Raw genomic sequence first — 23,140 nt, forward strand, 5'->3', positions numbered from 1 at the left:
TTAGTTGCAAAACGGAGTTTAAAAAACGAAAGTAGATATTTGGGGGATTTTTGGAACTATCCTTCTTTATTTCAGACAGAAATCCTTAGCACATGACATAAAGGTATAACATACGGCAACATAAAGAGACATTGACGTAAGAAAAGGGATTTAAAAGAATAGTACAATTCAAAGATATATTGCTCACTTGTTGACTAGTAGTTACCTTATAGTAGTACTAGTAGTAATTTATTTGCAGAGTGCATTTATAGTTCAGGGCTACTGAACTATTCTCAGAAGTTGACCTTTCAGTTAAAGGTCAAGTGCAGAGGGAGCTGTAATGACTTTGAGGTACACTTGCTGGTACAGTTGCTGTTTTGCTAGTTACGTAGTTATTAGCACCCATGATGACTCTAATACACTAGTTATCCTGAATCCTGAACCTTCATGGACCCCCAGTTTAATATGCATTAGGCCAAGCTCAGAGCGCCTTGCGTTGCGAAGCTTTGTGAGCTTGTAGATAAACTATTTTCATATTGTTTTGCCTCTTTGAAAATTTGGCCAATGTTGGACCAGTTTTTATAACATAGTTTGTTGATTACTTTTTGATGCAGTAATGTGATTTCTTTAGGTATTAGGTATTAAAAGTCCTGACTCCTGACATTGTCACCTGTCATCTGAGAACCACTGACTACTGACTGAATGGTTCTCAATCTTTTCAGTCCCCCCCAAAATAACCATATTTGATCTGGTTAGAAATGTGCATATACCCTGTATACACTCATTATGACTGTATACTGTATGTTGGATTGTTTACTGTTGAGTGAGGAAACAATGTTGCACATTAAGCAAATCATCTGGGGACCCCCCAAAATCATTTGGAGACCCACCCTGACCCGTGGCATAAATAATGTAACATGTATTACTTGGCTTCAGGGTGCTTCAGTCTATAGTCTTATAACTTATTTAATTGATAGTGGTAGTGGGCAGTGAGCTCATACACCCAAAATATCACTTGACTACTTGAAGCTCAAATTTATGTAAGTAGTAAGTGTGACACAAGACATTTTTATTTTATTTCTTGCGTTGCCCCTGTCCTCATGAAAAGACCTAACTCAAAGACTTTCCTTTCTTTTATTGTATTACTTATACTTTTATTGTACTCTTTTGCACAGCGCATGAAATAAAGTAATTTTTGTTTGTTTTCTGCTCTCTAATAGTGGCTTATTAATATGCTGCAAACTTAACACATATATTAAAATGTGAGATCCTTATGTAATAGCATGACTGTGTCTGTGTCCAATCTCCACCGTTACCCGATACCCAAACACACAAGCTCATGTGCAAATGCGCGCGGACACACACACACACACACACACACACACACACACACACACACACACACACACACACACACACACACACACACACACACACACACACACACACACACACACACACACACACACAATAGAACCCTCGGCTTGCTCTCATGTGGCTGGGAATGGAAAGGGCTTGACCTGGTAATGAGTTTGCACACAGACACATGGACACAGCCTGTCCCCTGTTTTACAGTCTGCCCTGTACCCCTGTGCGGAATAGCTACACACTGCTGCCATTTGCTACCAGCTTGAGAAGGGCGCAAAGAGCCCAACATGTCGGACCAGTCTGCGTTTGACACGGACGTATGGACCCTGACTCGCTTCGTCATAGAGACAGGTCGCCAGGCCAAGGGGGCGACTGGCGAGTTGACGCAGCTCATCAATTCCATGTTGACTGCCATCAAAGCCATCTCCTCTGCTGTACGCAAGGCAGGACTGGCCCACCTGTAAGTAGCCTACTGCCAAAGTAGCTGGCTACATATTTTATGGACCAACTGGACTCAAAACTCTATTATGCTATATTGTATAGGCCTACCATTGAAAATGCAATGATGTATCATGTAGCTTTTGTAATGCAATTACTTGAAACGCAAAAGACCTCCATCATCTACCAGCACAAATCCAGTTAAATCAATACATACAGGTATGTTCTTGGGAATAAGTTCTAGAAGAAAAACAAAACTAGGGTACATGTGAAATAACTATAGTAAGTGAGTTCACAAGCATAGTCCAACTAGAACAGGAGAGTAACATATCAATGAATGGTCAAGTACACAGTTATTTGGTTGTTGACCCATACCTTGTTTTGATTACAAGCACAAGCCTGAATTTCTTTAATAAAAATGAGGCAGTGATGTGCCTCTTATGAAATATTCTCACAGGTCCATATCCCTAAGGAACAATGTGTTAGCCTACCTACAGTTTTGTGCCATTCATGGATAAGTAAAAAAGAGGTTTGTGAGTTGTCAATATACACCAACATCACTATGGTGGTCTACTGACTGATGGGATGTTCTGCCATCAGTTGTTAATGTTTAATTTAAACCAATAAGACCTGAGGCCGATCTACAAACTAGAGGTTTGGGACGATTAGTTAACATTCTTTGAAAGGTTAAGCTTTTTCGCCATTCCAAGTGGCTAACTGGCTATGACTGCCTGCTGAAGGTTGCGGGCCTGGGTATACAACCTGGCCTGGTGGAGATTGGCAGAGATACAGTAGTTAAGGCAATCAATTCTACATGTTTCAGCCCTTCAGTAACTATTCTCTTGCCTTCATTTTGCATACATTGCAGGCAACACACTTGTGCTCAAACAGAAGCATGCATGAGTTAAAATAAATAACATAGCTTGTAGATCTGTTCAGAAAAAAAGTAACTTATATTCATTTGCGTCAGAACACTTCCGGCACTAGTCTGCACAATTATTGCGTAATAATGTAGTTTCATACAAACTGTACATCGTGCAAGTACATTAACGGTTTTGTAAGCAGCTATTCCAATAGCCTGAACACTGAGCATGTGTGTGAAGTATGGAGTTATTTGGAACATGCATTGGAACACTGCTCTTAATTCTGGTAGACATATATTCTAAATCAGTAGTAGCCTACTCAAACTTTTTCATGCCAAGGACCACCAAAATGATATGCATTTGGGAGTGCAGACCACCCCCCCCCCCCCCCGAACAGAAGAGTTATGTTAAAAGTTAACAAATCTAAATTCAAATCTAGTGAGTTTTTACTGGGGCAAGCACCTGTCAAGTGTTCTTTCAGAGCAGTTTTGAAAGAGAGTAGGGATTTTTTTAAGAAAATCTGGGTTGAACATGATTGTGGAGCTCCCTCTGGTGTTGTGATTGTGGACTTGATTAACGTTTTTTGAAGTAGTTAAGACAGATACATGGGTATCAATGAGGTGTATAGGTATATTATGGATGAACCACGACTGGAGAAATGAATGGAAAACAGTCGGGACATATCAGGGCAACTCTCTCATACTGTATGCATCACTGTTGTACCATATTGAACTGTTTAGTTTCTATTACCTTCCTGGCCTGGTATATAACTGGAAATATAACTGGCCTTCATATAACTGATCCCCAGGGGCTCTTGAGGCGGTTCCAGGATCCAGAATGTGTCACTATATACTGTATGTTACTGTATGTAGACAGACACTATAGTACAGGTAGTTTGCCCAAATCCAAGGAGAGTGTCATGTCAGGCATCAATAAAGTAAGTAAGTAGAACAGTCTGCTTGTTTTGTGTTCCAGGGCAGGCTGGATGGATGTGTTAAGTTAAGCAGTTGTGTACCACCAAACACAGTATGTGGCTACTGGCTACCTACAAGACAGATTGTATACTGTAATTCATATGGTCAAAAAATATTGTATTCATATTTTTAAGTGGGAATCTAGTCCACAGTGCAGTAAGTATCTAATACCAGACCACACACTCTTGTGGCAGCACCTGAACAAATTGTGAGCGGGACAGTGACCTTTGACTAACCCCGCAGTCATTTTCGCATTGCACTTTTTTGTACAGTACATGAGGTGACAAAAGGCTGGATAGGCTACATCTTTCACGGTTAGCAAAAGGTAAAGAAATACTGATATGATAAGAAATGCTTCAAGTGAACCTTGATTGCACAATGTTTTTCATTTCTTCAATCTGGACAAAAGTCAGTTTTCTCAAGTAGGCTACTAAGTATTTATTTGTGGCTTATTCTTTATTTTATTTAGCTGGAGTTTTTGAAAACATTTTATTTTGAACAACGGTGGCACTTACAACTACAACTAGCCTATCTACAAGCTCACAATATGTCACCATGTGATGCTTTGTTAACTTATAGATCTGCAATTTTTCTGCTGTTTGTATTAAATCAATTATCTCAATTAACTGTTTTGCACCATCAGCTGAACGAGCATGCAGCATTGAGCATTCTCTATACAGGAAGCAGACTGTGAAATGTGTAAACTGTCAGCTGGTGTCTTTGACTTAATACATACAGTACAGTATAAATGCCATTACATGTCATGTGGATATAAATAACTGAGACCAGCATACTATTACTAGCAGACAAAAAGCATAGCATGGAGTTGCTCAAAAGCATACTAGCATGTAGCCTTGAACAAGTTGAATAGCAAAAGGTACAGTAGGCTGTACTGCATGGTCGCTCACTGGACTCCTGTATACCTGTCAGCGTTCATATTCCTTTCTCTGACATTATACTCCAGACTGTGCTGTGTCCTGTTAATGTCACAAGACTCACAAATATCCCAGAGTGATTGACAGCTATAGTGAAAAGGTGGCGCCTTGTAGGCCTACAGATCCACGGTGGATACATCAAGTGGTTAATAGTATCGGATTATCATATCACTGGTGTGGAATGATCAGTGCCCAGAAGAGAAGATTAACATTTGAGTCAACATTTTCAAAGGTCAAGGCCTCAATGTCAAGGTCAAACAAAACATAATATGGCATATTTTAGGAGTGTCACAGAAAGGGAATATTTGATACATTGGTTTTCCTTGTGTGTGTGTGTGTGTGTGTGTGTGTGTGTGTGTGTGTGTGTGTGTGTGTGTGTGTGTGTGTGTGTGTGTGTGTGCCAATGAATCAACCAACCAACCATAGCATAGCAAGCAGGCTTGGCACCCGCAGATAATCTTACAATGAGTTTATGGTGGTGTTCAGTTCATATATGCAATCTAAAGTGTGTAATAAACGATGAACTAGAGAACACCCCGATACCCTAACTGTGGTCTGAAAGATACTGAGCCATACAAACTGACATTCAATGATATCTAAAATAAGGCCACCTCAGCTGCACAAAGACACAATGGCTCTAGGAGGGCTAGGCTACTGTGAAGATTGGTCAGGCTTAATCTATATTGCTAGTTTAAATACTTATAGCAGACTGGAATTTTTATGCTACTGCGCCATCTGATGGGAAGATTTGATCTGATGGGAAACACAAAGGAAAGCCTGCAGTCTTGATAGCTGTATACAATTCATGTAAAATATCTGAATTTTACACACAATTGCATTGTTGATAATTTATGTTGAGAACATGTATTTCGTGTGTGTGTGTGTGTGTGTGTGTGTGTGTGTGTGTGTGTGTGTGTGTGTGTGTGTGTGTGTGTGTGTGTGTGTGTGTGTGTGTGTGTGTGTGTGTGTGTGCGCGTGTGTCAGTGTCAGAGAGAGTTTATTTGAACCACAGCAAAGGACACACTACATTGAACCTGTCCAGGGTGTAGTGAAGACAGATCACTTGCCACACCTGTGCTGACACACACAACCATGACTGATGCTCCACACTCAGTGGACCTAACACTGAACAAATTGTGTTATTGATGATCCCCTAAACCAAACAGCCTCTGCTATTAATATTATACTGTAGGTCATGATTTGTTGTTTGCAGCCAAGTATATATATACAGTTTCATAACATACTTCAATGCACTGTACATTTGACTATCTACTATACAAGTGAAAAGGTGTACCCATACTCATTCTTTCTGCTCTATCTCCGACCGAACCACACTTTCACCACACATCTCTATATGCAAAATAAATTCGGAACGCTCCCCGAACTGACATAGGCTATTTTTTAGCCGTTCAAGTGTCTTATTTACTCTATTAAATATTACTTTTATGAAACATTCCTACACGGAACACGGAATCACTGCTGCCCCAACACGGTCAGAAACAAGCCCAACCAGCCCACAAACAAGCCCTTTAAACCACGCTACTTACATACACTACAACTCGCTTACAATTCGCAAACCTGGCAACACCCTGCCTCTTACGTCACCAGCTCTGTTGCCAACTACGTTCACTTAATGGGGCCAGTCTTTCACAGTGACACACATGTTACATGAACCACGCGCCCGGGATGGTTTCTACCCCTCAATGTCGTTTTTGCTGCGCCCTTCTAATGCTGCGCCACGCCTACTCTACACTCACTGCTTGCAGCAGCAGCACTCGCTGGGAGCTGGGTCTGCAGGCGACCCTCGCGCAGGACATTGATGAGAGACAGAAGGAACAGGAGAGATTATACGATCGCTATTTCGCTTATTCCATCTAAATCTCTTTATTTACAAAAAAAATGACTCGACGATTCCCTTAGTTACATCAACATTGTTCTTTGACATTAATCGGATTGTGCCAACATATCACCCTTACACCGATCACTTTGCCTATTTTCGCCACACAGCCAATTTACTTCCGCGAGCGGCCGGGCCATTCCGCCCATGCGAATGCATGGAGAAAAAAAAGAGACGAAAATCCAGCTGTATCGGAGCAGTGCCACACACACACACAGTCAGTCACACACACACACACACACACACACACACACACACAGAGAGGAGTTGACAAGTGAGAGAACGAGACGGCTGTTGCGTTTCACCATGGCCAGTGCTGTTGTAGACAGCGACGACGATGATACACGGAAATAAGTGTGGAAAAGAAAACGAGCAGACATCACAAAGAAATCGATCTGTCCAACGACGATGGTACAAAGACAACAACACAGCCAACTATATTCTTATAGAGAAAAGCTCTCAGCTAATTCGCCCCGTGCAAAACAATTAACGCACGGAGTTGCGGTCTGCATAGCTGCAGACATGCGACCACTATCAGTGGTGGAAAACGCTGGCTTTCAATATTTAATGAGAGTTGCAGAACAGCAGAACCACGTTACAAAATGCCATGCAGGTCACACATGTTTTCACTCCTAAAATGTATCAAACTAATAATACATGTGAAACGTTGCCCGTTAAAATCGTTTTGTCTAAAAGATCGTCAAATATATGGCCGTTAGTACTGTTAATTCAACATCCGGTGAGGGGAGGATACGGATTGTGTATGGAAATCAGCGCATACAGTGGGTGGGCTTTAGACCGGATGTAAGCCACATCCACTAAATGTACACTAAGGGCGCGTTCGGAAATGCGCACCGGGAATGTGGTCAGTTTGTTGAGTGTGGTGGGCGGTGACGTCACAGAGTGCGTTCAGTGTGCCTTATTTACGAACGACCAGTTACAACCAAACACACCTTCCTGTAGGGGCCGTGCACGTTTGTGATTGTTTTGATCCTACGCCTGCACTAAAACTCGAGTCTCTGCAGCCAACGAGAAACGCAGCACAAGTACAACTTCACAAGCAAGTAGCCTAGCCTACTGTAGAAGAGCAACATGGCAGAAGCGATGGCTACAGTTGTTTCTCTGTTGGCAAGTTCAGCCGTTGTTGTTGTTGCAATAGTGGACAGCGACGAGGATGACGGCGAAGTTGAGAATGTAAGTAGGCACTATAGCCTTGGCCACCTGGGAGCGCTAGAGACACAGCTGTGACGTAAGCACACCATTCACACCGAGCAACCCTACCCTGAGGGTAGGGTTGCTCAGTGCGTGCACTCAGCACACCCGGTGCGCAGCGCACTGGATTTTCGAACGACAACGCACTGAGTGCACTGAATAAACGAACGACAAGAGAGCACACCAGTGCGTTCAGGGCGCATTTCCGAACGCGCCCTAAATAGAAATAGTATAAAATACTGCATAAAATGGTGTAGCCTACTGCAGCTATTTATAACCAGGTAGTGTATAAGTGAAATTGAACACTTAAATTAGTATTTAATACTTGAACTAACAACAGATGGGTCTATATACTATTTGACTTTTTTTTTTTTTCTTTCTTTTACTTACTTAGAGCTTAACAAGAATGTTACAAGTCATCTCATCTTCAAGAAACATTTAAAAAATGTTAGGGCATAAAACCCACAGTTGTTAAACCTTTTATTATTCTCATTCTGATTTGTTATTTATAGAAAATAAATGTGACTTATTGGGAAACAAGTGTTTTTCTTTACAAACCAAGATATTGGCCTAAATTATAATGAATATAGCCCTCAATGCTGAAAAAGAAGGTTTTAAAAAAATAGATTGAAAAAATTTAATCGAACATCGAAGCAAATCGTGAGCTTCAAATCGAAAATTGAATTGAATCGTGGACTAGGCGAATCGTGATAGCGAATCGAACATCGAATCGAATCGTGAGCTGCAAATCGAAAATTGAATTGAATCGTGGACTAGGCGAATCGTGACAGCCCTAATGTATACATACGCCTGCACGCGCACACACACGCACATGCACGCCTGTAAGGCCCCCCCCACACACACACACACACACACCAACATGCGATTCATTAAATAACTATTTCTCCGCACGCGCGCACACAACATTATTCACGTGAAGCCTACAGGGAATTACCGACGGAATGTATATACACACACACACACACACACACACACACACACACACTCCCGGCTCACACGCTTAGAATTTATAGATGCGCGATTACATAACAGCTGGGCGTCATTATAGCGAGCCTTAACATGTTGACTACACTACACTACACATAATAACTAATAACCCGTTTTCAGCTTAAAGCAATTATATTTCATTGAAGCAACTCCTTAGCATTGTTTTCATACCATGGATGTGATAAGAAAATGTATCAAACATAAGGGAAATATTAAATAGTATCGGGTGTACCAGTTTGGGCTTTTCTTTTTTTTCAATGGGGCAATACATTGATTAAACAAACGTTTGATTGATTGAGTTGTACAATGTTATACAACCCTAAACTACTTTTAGAATACACTACACAATACAATACAATTTTAGAACATATAATATTGGCCAATATGTCAAATATGTAAATATTACATATAATGGCATTGAATGGAAGCGGACCATTTGTAACACATGTTACAAATGACCCGCTTTTGCAAGTTTTCTTTGCAGTTGCTTACAGACCAGAATGAATGTGAATTCCGTCTAAACACGATGCAAACTAATGAAGAACATAAGCATGAACACATCCATGTGGATTTTTATTCACCAACACCAAAGACAAAAATTGTAGCACACATATACTCCAGGTGTAAAATTATACGCATTTTGAAGGTAAACACTTCAAACTTCCTTGCTGTACACATACTGACGCGATGGCGTCATGGTGGCGTTGACCAATCAAGAGATAACGTCCATGTTACAACCGTGAAGCGTTACAACCTTGGCGGCTCTCCCCTACATTTGTTACCAACATTAGGTTGTGGCGAAGTAGAAACGTGGCGAGCAGATAGTGTGTTTTGGACAAACAGGCTAGGTATTGGTGTTGATTTGGGTCAACTGGACAAACAGCGTGGTGTTGTTTTGTGTCTGTGTTTGTGTTGGAGCACCTCAGTGTGGCCGTACAGGTCATGTGCAACCTCTTCCACAGAGAGATGGAGACACTAAATCTCAGCTGGACAAACATGTTGGCACGCATGCATCGCTGCCTTGCATGCTGTGTGCTACTGTTGAGTCTGTCACTTACTTTGACTGATTTATGGCATTGTCTTTCTGTTAAAATCCAACTATGTTAATTTAAGAAATCTGGCCATATAGGTCATTGTTTATTCTCTGTGCACACGTGTAGCCTATTGTATGTCAGACTGTATGTCTGTCCCAGTCACAATCCTTTAGTAATTAGGCTGTGGAAATATTCAGGACAAAACAATGGTACATTTCCAATAACCCATCCGTTACTACATGTGGAGTCAACTCCCGCCATTTATTTCTTCCCATAGTGCGTGGCGAAGTAGCTCTGGGATGAGTGCGCGCGAAGCGCGCACGAAATTCTAGTGACTTACATAGCAATTTGCTAAAGTAACCCCAGACATCAACTTCATTGTGAAGAGAGAAGAGACTGTACTGTTCTTATTCAATGGCTGGATGCCATTCGTTCTTTATCGAAAGGGCCACCAATGTTTACAACTAGGGCTGCAACTATCAATTATTCTCATATCAATCATTCTATCGACTACTTTTTCTATAAATAATCGAGTATTCTGTGTTTTGTAATTTAAAACGATATACCACAAAAAATATAAAGATTTTGTGAGTTACAAGCAACATTGTGAGCTTGCAATTGCTATTTTTAGAATATAAAAAGGTGCTCATTCACATTTGTATTTATTTATCTAACTTATAAATGATTATATTTAAATCAATTGGGGTTTTTGTTTATGCACCCTTGTGCATTAGTATTATTGGAGATGGAGAGTGTCCAACCTAAATGCTGGCTGTTGATTGGTCCATGCAGGCAGGGCCTGGCGGGCTCGGTGAACGTGACGGGAGACGACGTGAAGAAGCTGGACGTTCTGTCCAATGACATGTTCATCAACATGGTGCAGGCCTCCTACAGCACATGCTGCATGGTGTCTGAGGAGAACAAGGAACTCATCGTCACCCCCAAGGAGAAAAGGGTAGGAGTGTGTGTGTGTGTGTGTGTGTGTGTGTGTGTGTGTGTGTGTGTGTGTGTGTGTGTGTGTGTGTGTGTGTGTGTGTGTGCTCTTGTAATATCACACTTGTGAAGGCCAAATATCCCCAGTCCCCACAAGTATAGTAGATCTATAAGCTCTCGTGTTGTGACATGTGGTAGATCTGCTATTTTCAGTGCAAACAATCCTTAAATGGTTAAAGAGATTTGATTGATAGATTTTATGGACTATCAGACACAGAAATTAAATGTATTTTCATGTTATCTACAAAAAAACACTTTCCACATTGCTGCTGACTGCTAGGCTAGGACCTTGAGGGGGTAGCCTACTATACTATAAGATCATTAAGATGCCAGTGTAATATCAAATATTTTCATGTCAAGGACCTACAAATTGATATTTGGCTGTAGACACTGGACCTCCACCTGAAAAATGTTGTGCCAGAATCACTAGTAGCCTATTTGTCACATCATAGCTTTACAGGAGTAGGCTAAATCAGTAGAAGAGACTGATTTTTCTAGCACACAATTGAATGCGCCACAAGCGGCCACAAGTCAGTGACAAACATTATGGTAAACAGCGCCATCTGGAGTAGGCTACAGTATGAAAAAGATGATCGCTTTCAGCTTTCACGAGGCATCTGGTTTACTGGAAAATCTAATTACAAAGCCTTTTAGGAATTCTCTCTTTGAACGCACAATAGTAATACGGTATAGGGCAGGCCTACCTCCATAGTAGCAGGCCTAGATGACTATCACCACCATTTACTAAAATAATTACCTTTTTAATTTTAGTTTAAAATGTACCATACGTAACCATCACTGCTAATAATTACCTTGTGTGAGTTTGGTCTCATTATAGGGAAAATATGTTGTTTGCTTTGACCCTCTGGACGGCTCCAGCAACATCGACTGCTTGGCTTCTATCGGTACCATCTTTGCCATCTACAAACGGGTGAGTTTGTTTAAACAGAGCAAGTGCAACATAACTACAGGAGTTATTTCAGAACAAAACTCCTCGGTGTCAGCACCTACTAATGTTGTCCCTGATTGCCGTGATATTCGAAACACCTGTTGAAACGTTTAAGACCAGTTCACTTTTAGGTGTGTCTTTACAGTAGTAACCATTTATAGACACAAGAGGGTGCAATCGAGCTGTTACATCTCAAAATGTGTTGCTGCAGCTGCACAGTACACATAAGTTATATCATATGATGTGTAGCACACACACATTAGAGTTATATGATGTAACTAATGTGTGTTCACTGGCAGGCCAAACCGACATAAGAGAAGATTTTATCGTGCACAAATTCAGTGACAGAGAATGATATTGAAATATTACATTTGTAATCACTGGATGACACAGCACACAGGACTCAATTCATCTGACCCAATTGAATCAATATCATTTGTCCTAAGTTAGTTAGTTACATTCTTCTTTCTTATTTTTTAATAGAGGTGAAGATTAAGGGTTAAAGAACAGAGATATTAGACCTCACTGTTGATCACGGCTATTCTTGCCACTCAAGTATATGACAAAGTATGTTGGTGGTTCAATATTTTAATTATGTGTTTTAACTCTTCTCTATCTGTTTGTTGGTGCGGAGGCAGATATCGGAGCCGGAGGGTGAACCCACAGACCAGGACGCCTTGCAGCCTGGGAACCAGATTGTGTGTGCGGGCTATGCCCTGTATGGCAGTGCCACCCTGGTGGCACTAAGCACTGGCTCTGGCCTCAACTTCTTCATGTTGGATCCTGTGAGTATCTCAATTACAAGAACGAAGAGAACTGTAGCCTGGCATGGCCAGACTGGGTCAATTTTTATTTTTTTTATGCTTTTGGTGCTAAAAACTCTCCCCATATTTGCATACTGGGCCCTGATTGGTGCCCCACAACTTCCGGGGCAGCGTAATCCAATCACAACCGAGCGGGGCCAGACCGAGGGCTATTTTTTTCCACTGGCAGATTAATCTGGTGTACAGGCTAAGAAAACTGTGCAGTGAAGAATATTTCATGGCTTCTGGATTTGTTTCCATGCGTTACTGCTCGGTTTCGGATAAGGTTTTGGCGCTGCACAGGAGATAGTAAAATGTCTAAAATAGCAAAAGTAGCAGATCAAATCGGCTGTTTGTTTGTTTGTTTGTTTGTTTGATTATTTATTGATTTATTTGTTTATTCGTTTTTGTTTATTTATTACATGTTATAATGGAAAATGTAATGGAAATGTGACCAAAGCTTCTGGTTATGGAAGTTTCTGGGTTTACCCATCTTAGTAAAAACCTGGCTTTTCACAGAAGTGAAACATTGACTTTTTTTCCTATAGGAAATAGAGCTTTTAGTTCTCCCTTTGACAACATCTAATATAGGCCTGCAGGTGGTCCATGGGAAAATGTTTTAAAATAAAAAATAAAGTGCCTTTGTTAAATGTATTAAAATATGTTTAAATAATACAGTATTTCAAAAGTCCATTAAATGTAACAAAATATTTGAGCTAATAGCTAATAAAAAGATTGAAATTCATTGCACGATACTACGTGCAATAAGTAATATCAAGCCCAGGATATTTAACTGAAATATACAGCCTTTTTTCTCTCTTTTTTTTGAGAACCACTTATCTATTCCTATCCCACGGTTACCCTTATTCCATTCTCTTACTTTATCCAACCTTCCATTAAACTCAGGTTAACCGATATACAGTACTGATAGAGCAGACACATCACATGATGACATGATTATGGCCACATTTCAGGTATGAAATGTGACCGCAGGCATTTTGTTGTTCAAAAAGGCAAGCTGGTACACTTCACCCTTCTGTGAAATTTCTTAACCTCAGACTTCCCAGTAACTGACAACATTTACACACTTCCACGGAACAGTGCACAACAGGTTTAGTGCACTGTTCCGTGGAAGAAAATACAAAATCTTCACTTTGCTACATTACTAAATGCATGATCAGGGACCACATGCAAATTTGCAATACCTTCTAGGACGGACCACCTGTTGAAAACCCCTGATCACACAGATCGCACACAGTGTTGTTGACCATGCTGACCATTATCACTCTTAATTGAGAGTTTAAATGGGCAACATTGTGTCCATAAAGCTTTGTCCCTGCCAACAAATGTTGGCAAATGTTTGTCATCGCCGTAGTTGTGATTGCATCATTATCCTTCCCATCAAAGGTCTGTTTCAGTTTTATGGTTTTACTAGGTTAGAGTTTACTTTCTTTGAGTAAACTATAAATCTGTTATAAACCATTTCATTAAGAAAGCTGAAGAATTAACAAGCATAATGTAACACTTTTCTCCTTTAAGCCTCATAAAGCAAGATAATAGTATCTTACCTGTGAGCAGATATCAATTAATACAACAATGTGGAAACCAATTTAAAATATTGGTTGGAAAACTAACCCCACATTTATTTATCTTTTTCAGACGCTTTCAGGCAGCCTCTCTGAAAATGATGATGATCATTATGCTGTGTACAGTATATGAACCAATGTACTGTAGCAGTGTCTATGGCAGACCTTTATTATCTTGTGGTAGAAACAGTTTCAAACAGTTTCATCACACAGCCGATGGTCAAGGTGCACTTGTCGTGCACCTTGACATGTAGAGTGGGCAGGCCGGGTGAACCGAAGACGTTCTGGTCACCAGACGGCCTCTCTACCCACTCAGCTATGGCCTCCCCTCTGCCCTCATGTCATAAACTACCAATGAGAATACCAAGATTATACCATAAGGGTGTAAATCCAGTATATGTCTGTTTTCTTTCCCTTTCCTTGTTCCTGTTTTTATTCTCCATCAAGCAAACGAACCTGTACACCTGGTCTGTCTTGTTAGATTATTGCAGTGAATTCGTTTCCCGTCTAAAGGTTTATTTATAGTCCTTCTCAGGCACGTGCAGAGGGGGGGTGGGGGTGGTGGGGCTAGGGGGGCTTGAGCACCTGCCACATAAGGACATGTGGTGTGGGGGGCCAATATGAGTTTATGTGGGGGCCAATAAAGGGCTTGTGGGGGACCAATAAGGGCTTGTGGGGGACCAATAAGGGCTTGTGTAGGGGGGAAACAAGGGCTTATTTGGGGGGCAAATAAGGGCTTGTGGGGGGCAAATAAGGGCTTGTGGGGGGCCAATAAGGGCTTATGTGGGGGCCAATAAGGGCTTGTGTGGGGGGCTAATAAGGGCTTATGTGGGGGCCAATAAGGGCTTATGTGGGGGCCAATAAGGGCTTGTGTGGGGGGCAAATAAGGGCTTATGTGTGGGGGAAATTTCTGGGGTTTGAGCCCCTGCCCCCCCAGTGCTCTCTGCACGGCCCTGGTCCTTCTGACAAGATCTGTTCTTGTCGACAAGCGATACTAACTATAAATGAGCATTATGAGGAAGAACATGCACATCCAATACCAAATAGTGCAGGTGATGAGCAGAAAACTTAAAAAAAAAGAAAGCTTGCAGACAGTTAGGCTTGAGTTTAGAACGCCACATTTAACACACCCACAAAGCCTGCAAGCTTGAAGCTTCATATTCTTCATCAGGCAGAGTAAAACTCTTAAAGCCATAAAACTTAACAAGGACACCGAAACAGAAATACTGTAACGGGAAGGGCAATGATGCAGTCATGACCAAAGTGATGACAAGGGAATGAGGAAGGAAACATTTGAATGCTGGGACAAAGCATCATGGACACAATCTTTACCATTTCAACTCTGTGGAGTTGAAACGGTCAGCATGGACAACACTGTGTATTTTAGATGCTATTGTCTGCACACTGTAGCTCTAAACATCACACAGGCAGCATTCGATGCTACGTTGTAAACTGGAGCCCAATAGTGTGTGTGAGTGAGCAGTCTTTTGTAGATAAATATGTACATTTGACCGATGTCAGCTCTGTACTTATTTTACATCTCTACATCAACTTCGTCCCCTTCACCTTGAATGTTCCCCACTTACGTGGGGAAGTCTCCGTCCAGACACTGGAAGACTGAAAACGGGTTGTATTATATCATTCAACTGCTACTGCATCGCTGGTGTGGCTTTGGTGTGAATGTACGTGCACTTGTTCTTCAGGCTATTGGTGAGTTCATCCTGACCGAGAGGAATGTGAAGATCAAACCAAAGGGAAAGACTTACAGTCTGAATGAGGGCTACGCCAAGTACTTCCACCCTTCTATCACCGAGTATATCAAGCACAAGAAGTTTCCTGAGGTTAGTACAAACACGCACACGCACATGCCCATAACACGCACACGAAAACGACATTTACCATTACCCTAACCTTAATTCTAGCAGTACCCTGACCCTTAATATTTGCCCTAGACAGGCACATACTACAACATTGTATAGCAGATCTGTAAGATGTACGTACGTGTCACAATGCAATGCACCGCAAGCGTATATGGTTAATGATTTCATGGAGGTGTGACTTTGTAGTCCAGGAAGGAAGTGAGACCATATTTTCATGTTTTTGGTCATGAACACGGTGTCATGACATTGTATGTCATGTTTTTTCTTATATATTATATAAGAAAATACATATTACACGTTGTTTCTTGTGTCCTAAACATCATTAAAATAAGATCTGGTGTCAAAAGGGGTGAAGTGGCCCTTTAACCATGCCAGATACAGTACAGAAGTTGCAGTCAAATCAAATTGGGGAGGCCTATTTTGGAACACAAATTCATTACCGAGCATCGAAGCTGTATACGATATGCCTGTGGTGCTGAATTTGACGCTTTGAACCGAGACCGTACAACTCCAGCACACTGTTGAAACAACCCATGTCTCCTGACAGAGCGCTGACACGCACCATATTTATGCATAACACACACACACACACACACACACACACACACACACACACACACACACACACACACAGTCACACAGTCACACACACACGCACGCACACACACACACACACACACACACACACACACACACACACACACACACACACTCTCATGTGAGTCCTCCTGACAAAGCATCATTCGCTATGGTGAGGTAAACTTGCACGATGCTATCTGGAGGACGAGATCAGATGCAAATAAGCGTGGCGTTAATACAAACACTAGATGCCAGGCATGCAGGCCCACGATTGGTCCCCTGCTTTATAGGCGTGACTGCGGCGTGGTCAGCTGAGTTGCCGAACAGCCACATGGTTGACACAGGAAACTGTGTCTGTTCCTCAGGAAACATAAGGTCTGTAGGACCGCTGACCCTATCAGTCCTTACAGATGCACACTCAGCACATGATCAGCAGAGTCACCTATCAGCATGTTCATCATGTCACCCTTCATTACACACATGATGAGTAGGCTCCGAGGAGCACTCATCATGTCATGTGCGAGCTGCTTCATAAAAATGGTTATGATTGTCTCCACCAGGCCACAGGCATGGGGAGAGAGTATGTTTTGCACTCCGTCCGTGTGTGTGTGTGTGTGTGAGTCTGTGTGTGTGAGTGTGTGTGTGTCCGTCCGTCTGTTAACAGGCTATAATCTCTGGCACCGTTAACCCGGTCGGTTCCAAATTTTGCACGCACACTCCCTGGATGCCATCATGCCAATAATGAACCTCTGCCCCACATTTTCCAGAATGGCCATGAGGCTGACTTTTGAAAAACACATTTTTTTTATATTACTCCTCCAGATTCTGTCCAAAAATCACACAGATTGTTACACACTATATCCAAGACGGATCTGTCCGATATTTCATATTCCATCCTAATTGGCTAACATTGGCTTTCAAAGTTTGCAGGATTGGCCCGTTTTGAACAAAAAGCCTCAAATCATGAACGCAGCGTGCAGTTTACGTGCAATTTACGTGACATCTTTCATAGACTTGCCAGCCGGGGCGCCTGATGGAGGGGAAATGAACTGGTTGGAATAATGTGTTCCTTCCACGCGCTAAGTCCAACCGGGGAAACTCTCCCCTGTCAGGTGAAAAAAGCAGCTTGGACTCCTCATGCATAGAAGGAGGCATGCTGTCAACTATGATCTACAAGCTTTGTAGATGTGATTGTTCACCTATGTGTTGGTTCACCTATGTATGTGACGTTAATGAGCACCAGTATGAGTACCAGTAGGGGCGCTGTTGTGCCAGAAACAGAGAGAGAGAGACAGTGCTGCACTGTTGCCTGCTAATGAGAGAGAGAGAGGGGGGGGGGGGGGGGAGAGGGGAGTTGCACCACTCAGTTCACACGGGTGTGATTTCACTAAACTTGCGTGACACTGTTGTACAGCAAAATATAAAATAGGGTTAATTAGGCTATCTGTTAAAATGTTTTTGCGTAAATCTTTGTTATAAAAAAGGGGGAGAAATATCCTGGTTATCCATCCGACAAAGTTATCAATAAACTAATCACTAGAAGGTAATTGATAGCTGCAGCCCTGATTTGCATTCACACGGGCAGATACGCAAAGATGCAGTCTACCATTCATTGTCAATGGAAGCCAGCGACACGACAATGCAAAGAAGCAATGATGCATGTATCTGCTCCAAATGATACTCCCATTCGTCTTTGTCTGCCCGTGTGAACGCAACATAATATGCAACAGGAGAAGGCCACTCCAGACTCCACCAGGCTTTTTTCTAACCACAAATGCTGTGTTCAACTTTTTTGGCTTCTCTTCTCTGCTTTTTTTTTTGATGCATGCACGCACACACACACACACACACACACACACACACACACACACACACACACACACACACACACACACGGTGACACCGTAGGATGTGACTCAGCAAGCACATGACTTTGCATCATAGGCAGACTGCCATTGTTGTGGCAGTCTGACTTTGAAAGCTAGTTAGAGCTCAGTTCAACCTGATACCTTGACCTGGTACTTTGACGCATAGATCAGGGTTGGGAGGCGAACCGGTCGACCTTCTGCTTACCAGACTGCGCTTACTCTCTAACTACTAAGCCATGGCTTCAAGCTCATGCGTTGCATCGCAATGTGATGTGAGCTTGTAGAACTGTTATTTTTGCTCATTTTCAATATGTATGTAAATATTGTATGTATTTTCTACATTTTCAAAATGTCCCCTAAATGCTCATAGGGATGAGAGGTTGAAAGTGGTTAAAAGAGTGTGGACAACGACATGGAATGAATTAACACAAATTAATGGAAACTATTCTAACGATTATGCAAAAATAATCATGATTAGCTCGAATAACTGTGTTGAAGTGTGTTCAGGTGATTATGTATCATACTCATCACTTCAAACGTCAGTAAAAACTCAAGATCATGTGTGCATATTGCCAATATTCTCTTGAGTAATATAGTCACGGTTCTGTTATTAGTCATTTAAGAGAAGTACCATATTCCATTTGAGAAACTAATTTTGCTGAGCAATTATCACACACGCAATGTAAAAGGGAGCAATCACGAGTTGGCCTTGACTGGGTTGAGATTATCCTCTTGTAAAATACATAGCGTGAGCTAGCTGAGCTCTAGAAGGCTTTACGTTTGATGCCAGTAGAAGCATTTCTCTTATAAGCACTAAGCAGTGATGCTTTTAGGAGAGTGACAATAGAACTATAACTTCTCCTTGACATTTCCTTCTTCAGTCCTTCAATGAACAACACAACAATGTTTATTTGCAGACAGAACAGAGTGACAAACTACATAAGCAATACTTCTGCTCTTTTTTGTAAAGAAAAACATTGAAAAGTTCTCACATAATTATAATGACACGCCCAAAACAGGGACGACAGGTTGAAAGCGGTTAAACAAATTATTTAAACATGCCACTGATAAGGTGGCGCAGCGCTGTGGTAGCCTAAAGTAGCTGTCCACCATCCAGCTTTGTTGAGCGTGTTTCTCCAATATCCAGGTCCCCTACCGCTCCCACACACCCAATTCTCTCACAGCACTGGTTTTCAGGGCTGTCATGGCCCTGTCATATTGCACCCGATACCCACGTTATCATTCCATTGAATTGGGACGTTGGTATCGGGTGCATATTAAACATGTTATACCAACCCTGTCACAGGGATGTCAGGCCCTGGCTTGACATCCCTGTCACACAGTTCTGTGAGAGGGGTCTGGTGTGACAGGGCCTGACATCGTTGTGACAAAAAGGCGTAAAGAGACAAGTAATAATAACAATAAACATGTCACTGATGTCTTATGTCATGTATTGGATCCTGAATGTGAATAATGTTTGAGTTTGTGATCAATCTCCTCACCCCATGTAGGATGGTGGTTCCCCCTATGGTGCCAGGTACGTGGGCTCCATGGTCTCAGATATTCACCGTACCATCGCCTATGGAGGAATCTTCATGTACCCTGCCAATGAGAAGAGTCCCAAGGGAAAGGTAATGACACACACCACTGTGCAACCACTGTCAAAAAACACTAGTGGGAAAGATTCAAACTACAGATGGTATTTGTCCAACAGGACTACAGGAGTGTACAGTATATGAATCTGTTCTAATGTAGCTTAAATTGTAGCATGGGATTATGTGAGTATGATAATATTCCTTAAACTTTAAAGGACAACTTATTAATATAGTGGTTGCAACTGTATTATTTGAATGCCCGAGTCCTGTGGTGGGAGTTCTGCTCTGGTTTTGGTCAATATTAAGTAGTTCCGGTCATTTTGTGGGGGGCACAGGGGGCCACGCATTAAAAGTAAATTAATCCACAAAACTAACGTCATTTGTATTGTTGACCTATTTCTAAAATATTAGTGCAACTTTCGTTCATTTTTTACCCCTCTATCACACGGAACTATGTTTTTTGTGTCCATATCACTACGCCCCAAAACATTTCACATTTCATCAGAAATATTTAAACAAAAATAAATACATATACATTTTTCTGGGTACACTTTACATTTATTAGAATAATGTGTGCACTGTGCATATGTTTTTTCCCTTATTCTATAAGTCCTCATCAGAGGCAGCAACATAAAGATAAGCAACAATCTTTTACCTTTTCACACTCAGCAGCACAGGCACAGCAGTAAATGCATTGTTCTCATTTGTAAGAATGTTATTTTCAACTTCTGATTTGTGGATAAGCAAATATTAACATTTTCCAGACGCTGTGTCACAGTTTTCTCATTGCCATTGAACCACAATAACCTTTCAATACTTGTTTGTCCAATGGTTTGTCTGCTAGGTTTTGTGTAGCCTGGGAAGCATTCCTTTTCGGGTTTATGATCCGGTCGGGAGCAGATGATATCTTACAATGTTGTAGTCAATGGTTTGTAGTCATCAGGCCGGAACCCTCAAACCAGAATAAGAAGTTCCCCGTGATCAAGAGCGTCATAATTTTTGGGCCTACCCAATAAGATCTGGCGTATGAATCCGGCAAGTTTCTTCAAGTACTTGTTGGAATAGATCGATTGGTATATCCATCTTTAAGCCTGGTAACGCGAGGTTAGGTTTTGTGTAGTCAGACCATCATCATCTCTGCCTATGAGGGCTAACAGCAGCAAACCCAAGGCCATTGATTGATTGATTGAACATTTTATTAACAGTATTCAGACCAAAGCACAAGTCAATAAAACTGTTACTTGAAAACAAATCATATCACAGAATTTGAAGGATAGCCCTAAAGTTTTTTGCATTGGTTCTGCAATGCCGTTGTTGTTGTTCTTTTAATGAATTAATGAAAACTAAGTTCTGGAGTAAGTTGAAGGTCAGGAGAGTACAGACGAGATGTTTCTGCTTCTGAATAGATTTGTTTGTGGAGAAACTTCTTAATGACAGGCTCAAGCCTAAATGTACTGCTTTCTGTCTTTGGCGAGTAACTGAGGTATTTGTGTTCTCATGTATTGATAAGATATATATCCTTAATGGCTGCTGTAACTGAACATTGTCCCCTTTTAACCACCTATTTTATACTTTGTACAATGGTATCGCCCAGGGGAAATAACCAATGTGCCACATTGTGAGCTTGTATATTGTCTCTTTTTGCGATTTGGGATTGAAAACTTTTTTAAAGTCTCGCCTATAACGGCATGCCTGAAATATGGATGCCAGGTTTATTGAGCTAAGGTTAACCTCTTTTCTCACCCCACAGCTTCGCCTGTTGTACGAGTGCAACCCTATTGCGTTCCTCATCGAGCAGGCAGGGGGCATGGCCACGACCGGCACCCAGAGGATACTGGACGTCCAGCCAGAGGCCCTGCACCAGCGGGTGCCCTTCGTGGTGGGCTCCTCCGATGACGTCAACGAGTACCTGTCCTTTGTCAAGAAGCACCCGTAATCACTTTGGACATTTTGTTTTCATCTTCTCTTTTCTTGTCTGGCAGCTGCTGCAGCCCCTCAGTCGGTGTCATACACCATGTACCATCATGTCACCTAGAATGACCACAATTTACAGTCCCCTAAAATCTGTTTTACAATAAAATAATAAGAAATGCCTTTTATGACCCCCTCGAATGCAAATGCTTTTTAGAAGTGTGACATCATTTTAATTATTTATAAAAAAAAATATTATTATTTTTTTCCAGTCAAAGGGGAATTGCCCTTGTCAAAGGAGCCATCTAGTTTTCAGGCACGGCTACTGTTCTACAGTCACAATCCACTGACCTCCATAACAGAAAAACTCCTGGCCACTAATTAATGAAGTTGGTCCACCTGTTGTTTTCATCAGGATGGGGGACATTCATTTTATAATGTAGCACTCCTAGTGGCTGCACCGTAGCACGATCATCATGCTATCATAATCACCTACTGTATTTAAGCACTCAAAACAAGTGTTTTTAACTGTGGTGAAAACCGGGGCCATTTGGTAGTGGATGATACAAACCAGGGCGCTCTCTCTCTCTAGGTCGTCCTCAGACGAGCCCTCCATCGTCGCTTCCAGTCATCCCGGTTCCCCATACATCCGGCCAGCTCGTTGGTGCTTTTAGGGCATTTGAGAGCTTTAAGACATTTGTTGGGACTTGGGACACCCAAATTGAAACCGTGACAATCACGGCCAAACCGGGACGCCTGGTCACCGTAGAGGAGAGCATGTGGCATCCTACTTTCCGTGTCCACTTTTCCCAATGTGAACAGACTCGACCGAGTCTGTTCATTTAACCTTTAGACTTCCACCAATGCAGATGAGTTGTGATATTGATTTGAAGTTTCAGGAGGGAAAAGAAATGCTGATTTTTTTATTCTATTCTAATAGATTTAGATTGCTGTAAACAGGTTCAAAATACAAATACTTTTGCAGTCATTGCAATAATTTTAAGCTATATTGAATATATGATATGAAAATACCTCATGTAAATATGGATTTTTGATTGGTCATATCGTTTCGTACTGTTTAAAACCCAAGCTTGACATAATTTTATACTGCATTGAATTACACAGCCTCCAAATAAACCGAGGCAGACAAATATTACCTAGTTAAACATGTATCAACCCAGAGTCTAATCGTTACTGGTGAATACCATGTTGTGCTATGGAAAGTGAAATAAAGGCAGTTAGACTCTTGTTTTTCCTGAGGAATAAGC

The 23,140-nt window shown here is 41.6% G+C and overlaps 1 protein-coding gene across 1 annotated transcript; it reads left to right on the forward strand.

The window, feature by feature from the left end:
* Nucleotides 1-1,489: 1,489 nt before the first annotated feature.
* fbp2 (fructose-1,6-bisphosphatase 2) lies at nt 1,490-22,065 on the forward strand. The gene is made up of 7 exons (XM_080766134.1): nt 1,490-1,807; nt 10,501-10,663; nt 11,540-11,632; nt 12,289-12,435; nt 15,743-15,880; nt 19,878-19,997; nt 21,712-22,065. Exons 1-7 carry the CDS (start codon nt 1,635-1,637, stop codon nt 21,895-21,897), a joined length of 1,020 nt encoding a protein of 339 aa, XP_080622260.1. The 5' UTR covers nt 1,490-1,634; the 3' UTR covers nt 21,898-22,065.
* Nucleotides 22,066-23,140: the final 1,075 nt, after the last annotated feature.

Source organism: Protomyctophum bolini (assembly GCF_963924005.1).
Source record: "Protomyctophum bolini genome assembly, chromosome: 6".
In the NCBI taxonomy this organism is placed as follows: Eukaryota; Metazoa; Chordata; class Actinopteri; order Myctophiformes; family Myctophidae; genus Protomyctophum; species Protomyctophum bolini.

What these genes read in the sequence shown, in the direction of transcription:
- fbp2 (XM_080766134.1), top strand. Translation starts at nt 1,635, where the DNA reads ATGTCGGACCAGTCTGCGTTTGACACGGACGTATGGACCCTGACTCGC. An exon ending in AAGGCAGGACTGGCCCACCT is followed by an intron (nt 1,808 to 10,500) that starts GTAAGTAGCCTA and finishes TGGTCCATGCAG; the next exon opens with GCAGGGCCTGGCGGGCTCGG. An exon ending in TCACCCCCAAGGAGAAAAGG is followed by an intron (nt 10,664 to 11,539) that starts GTAGGAGTGTGT and finishes GTCTCATTATAG; the next exon opens with GGAAAATATGTTGTTTGCTT.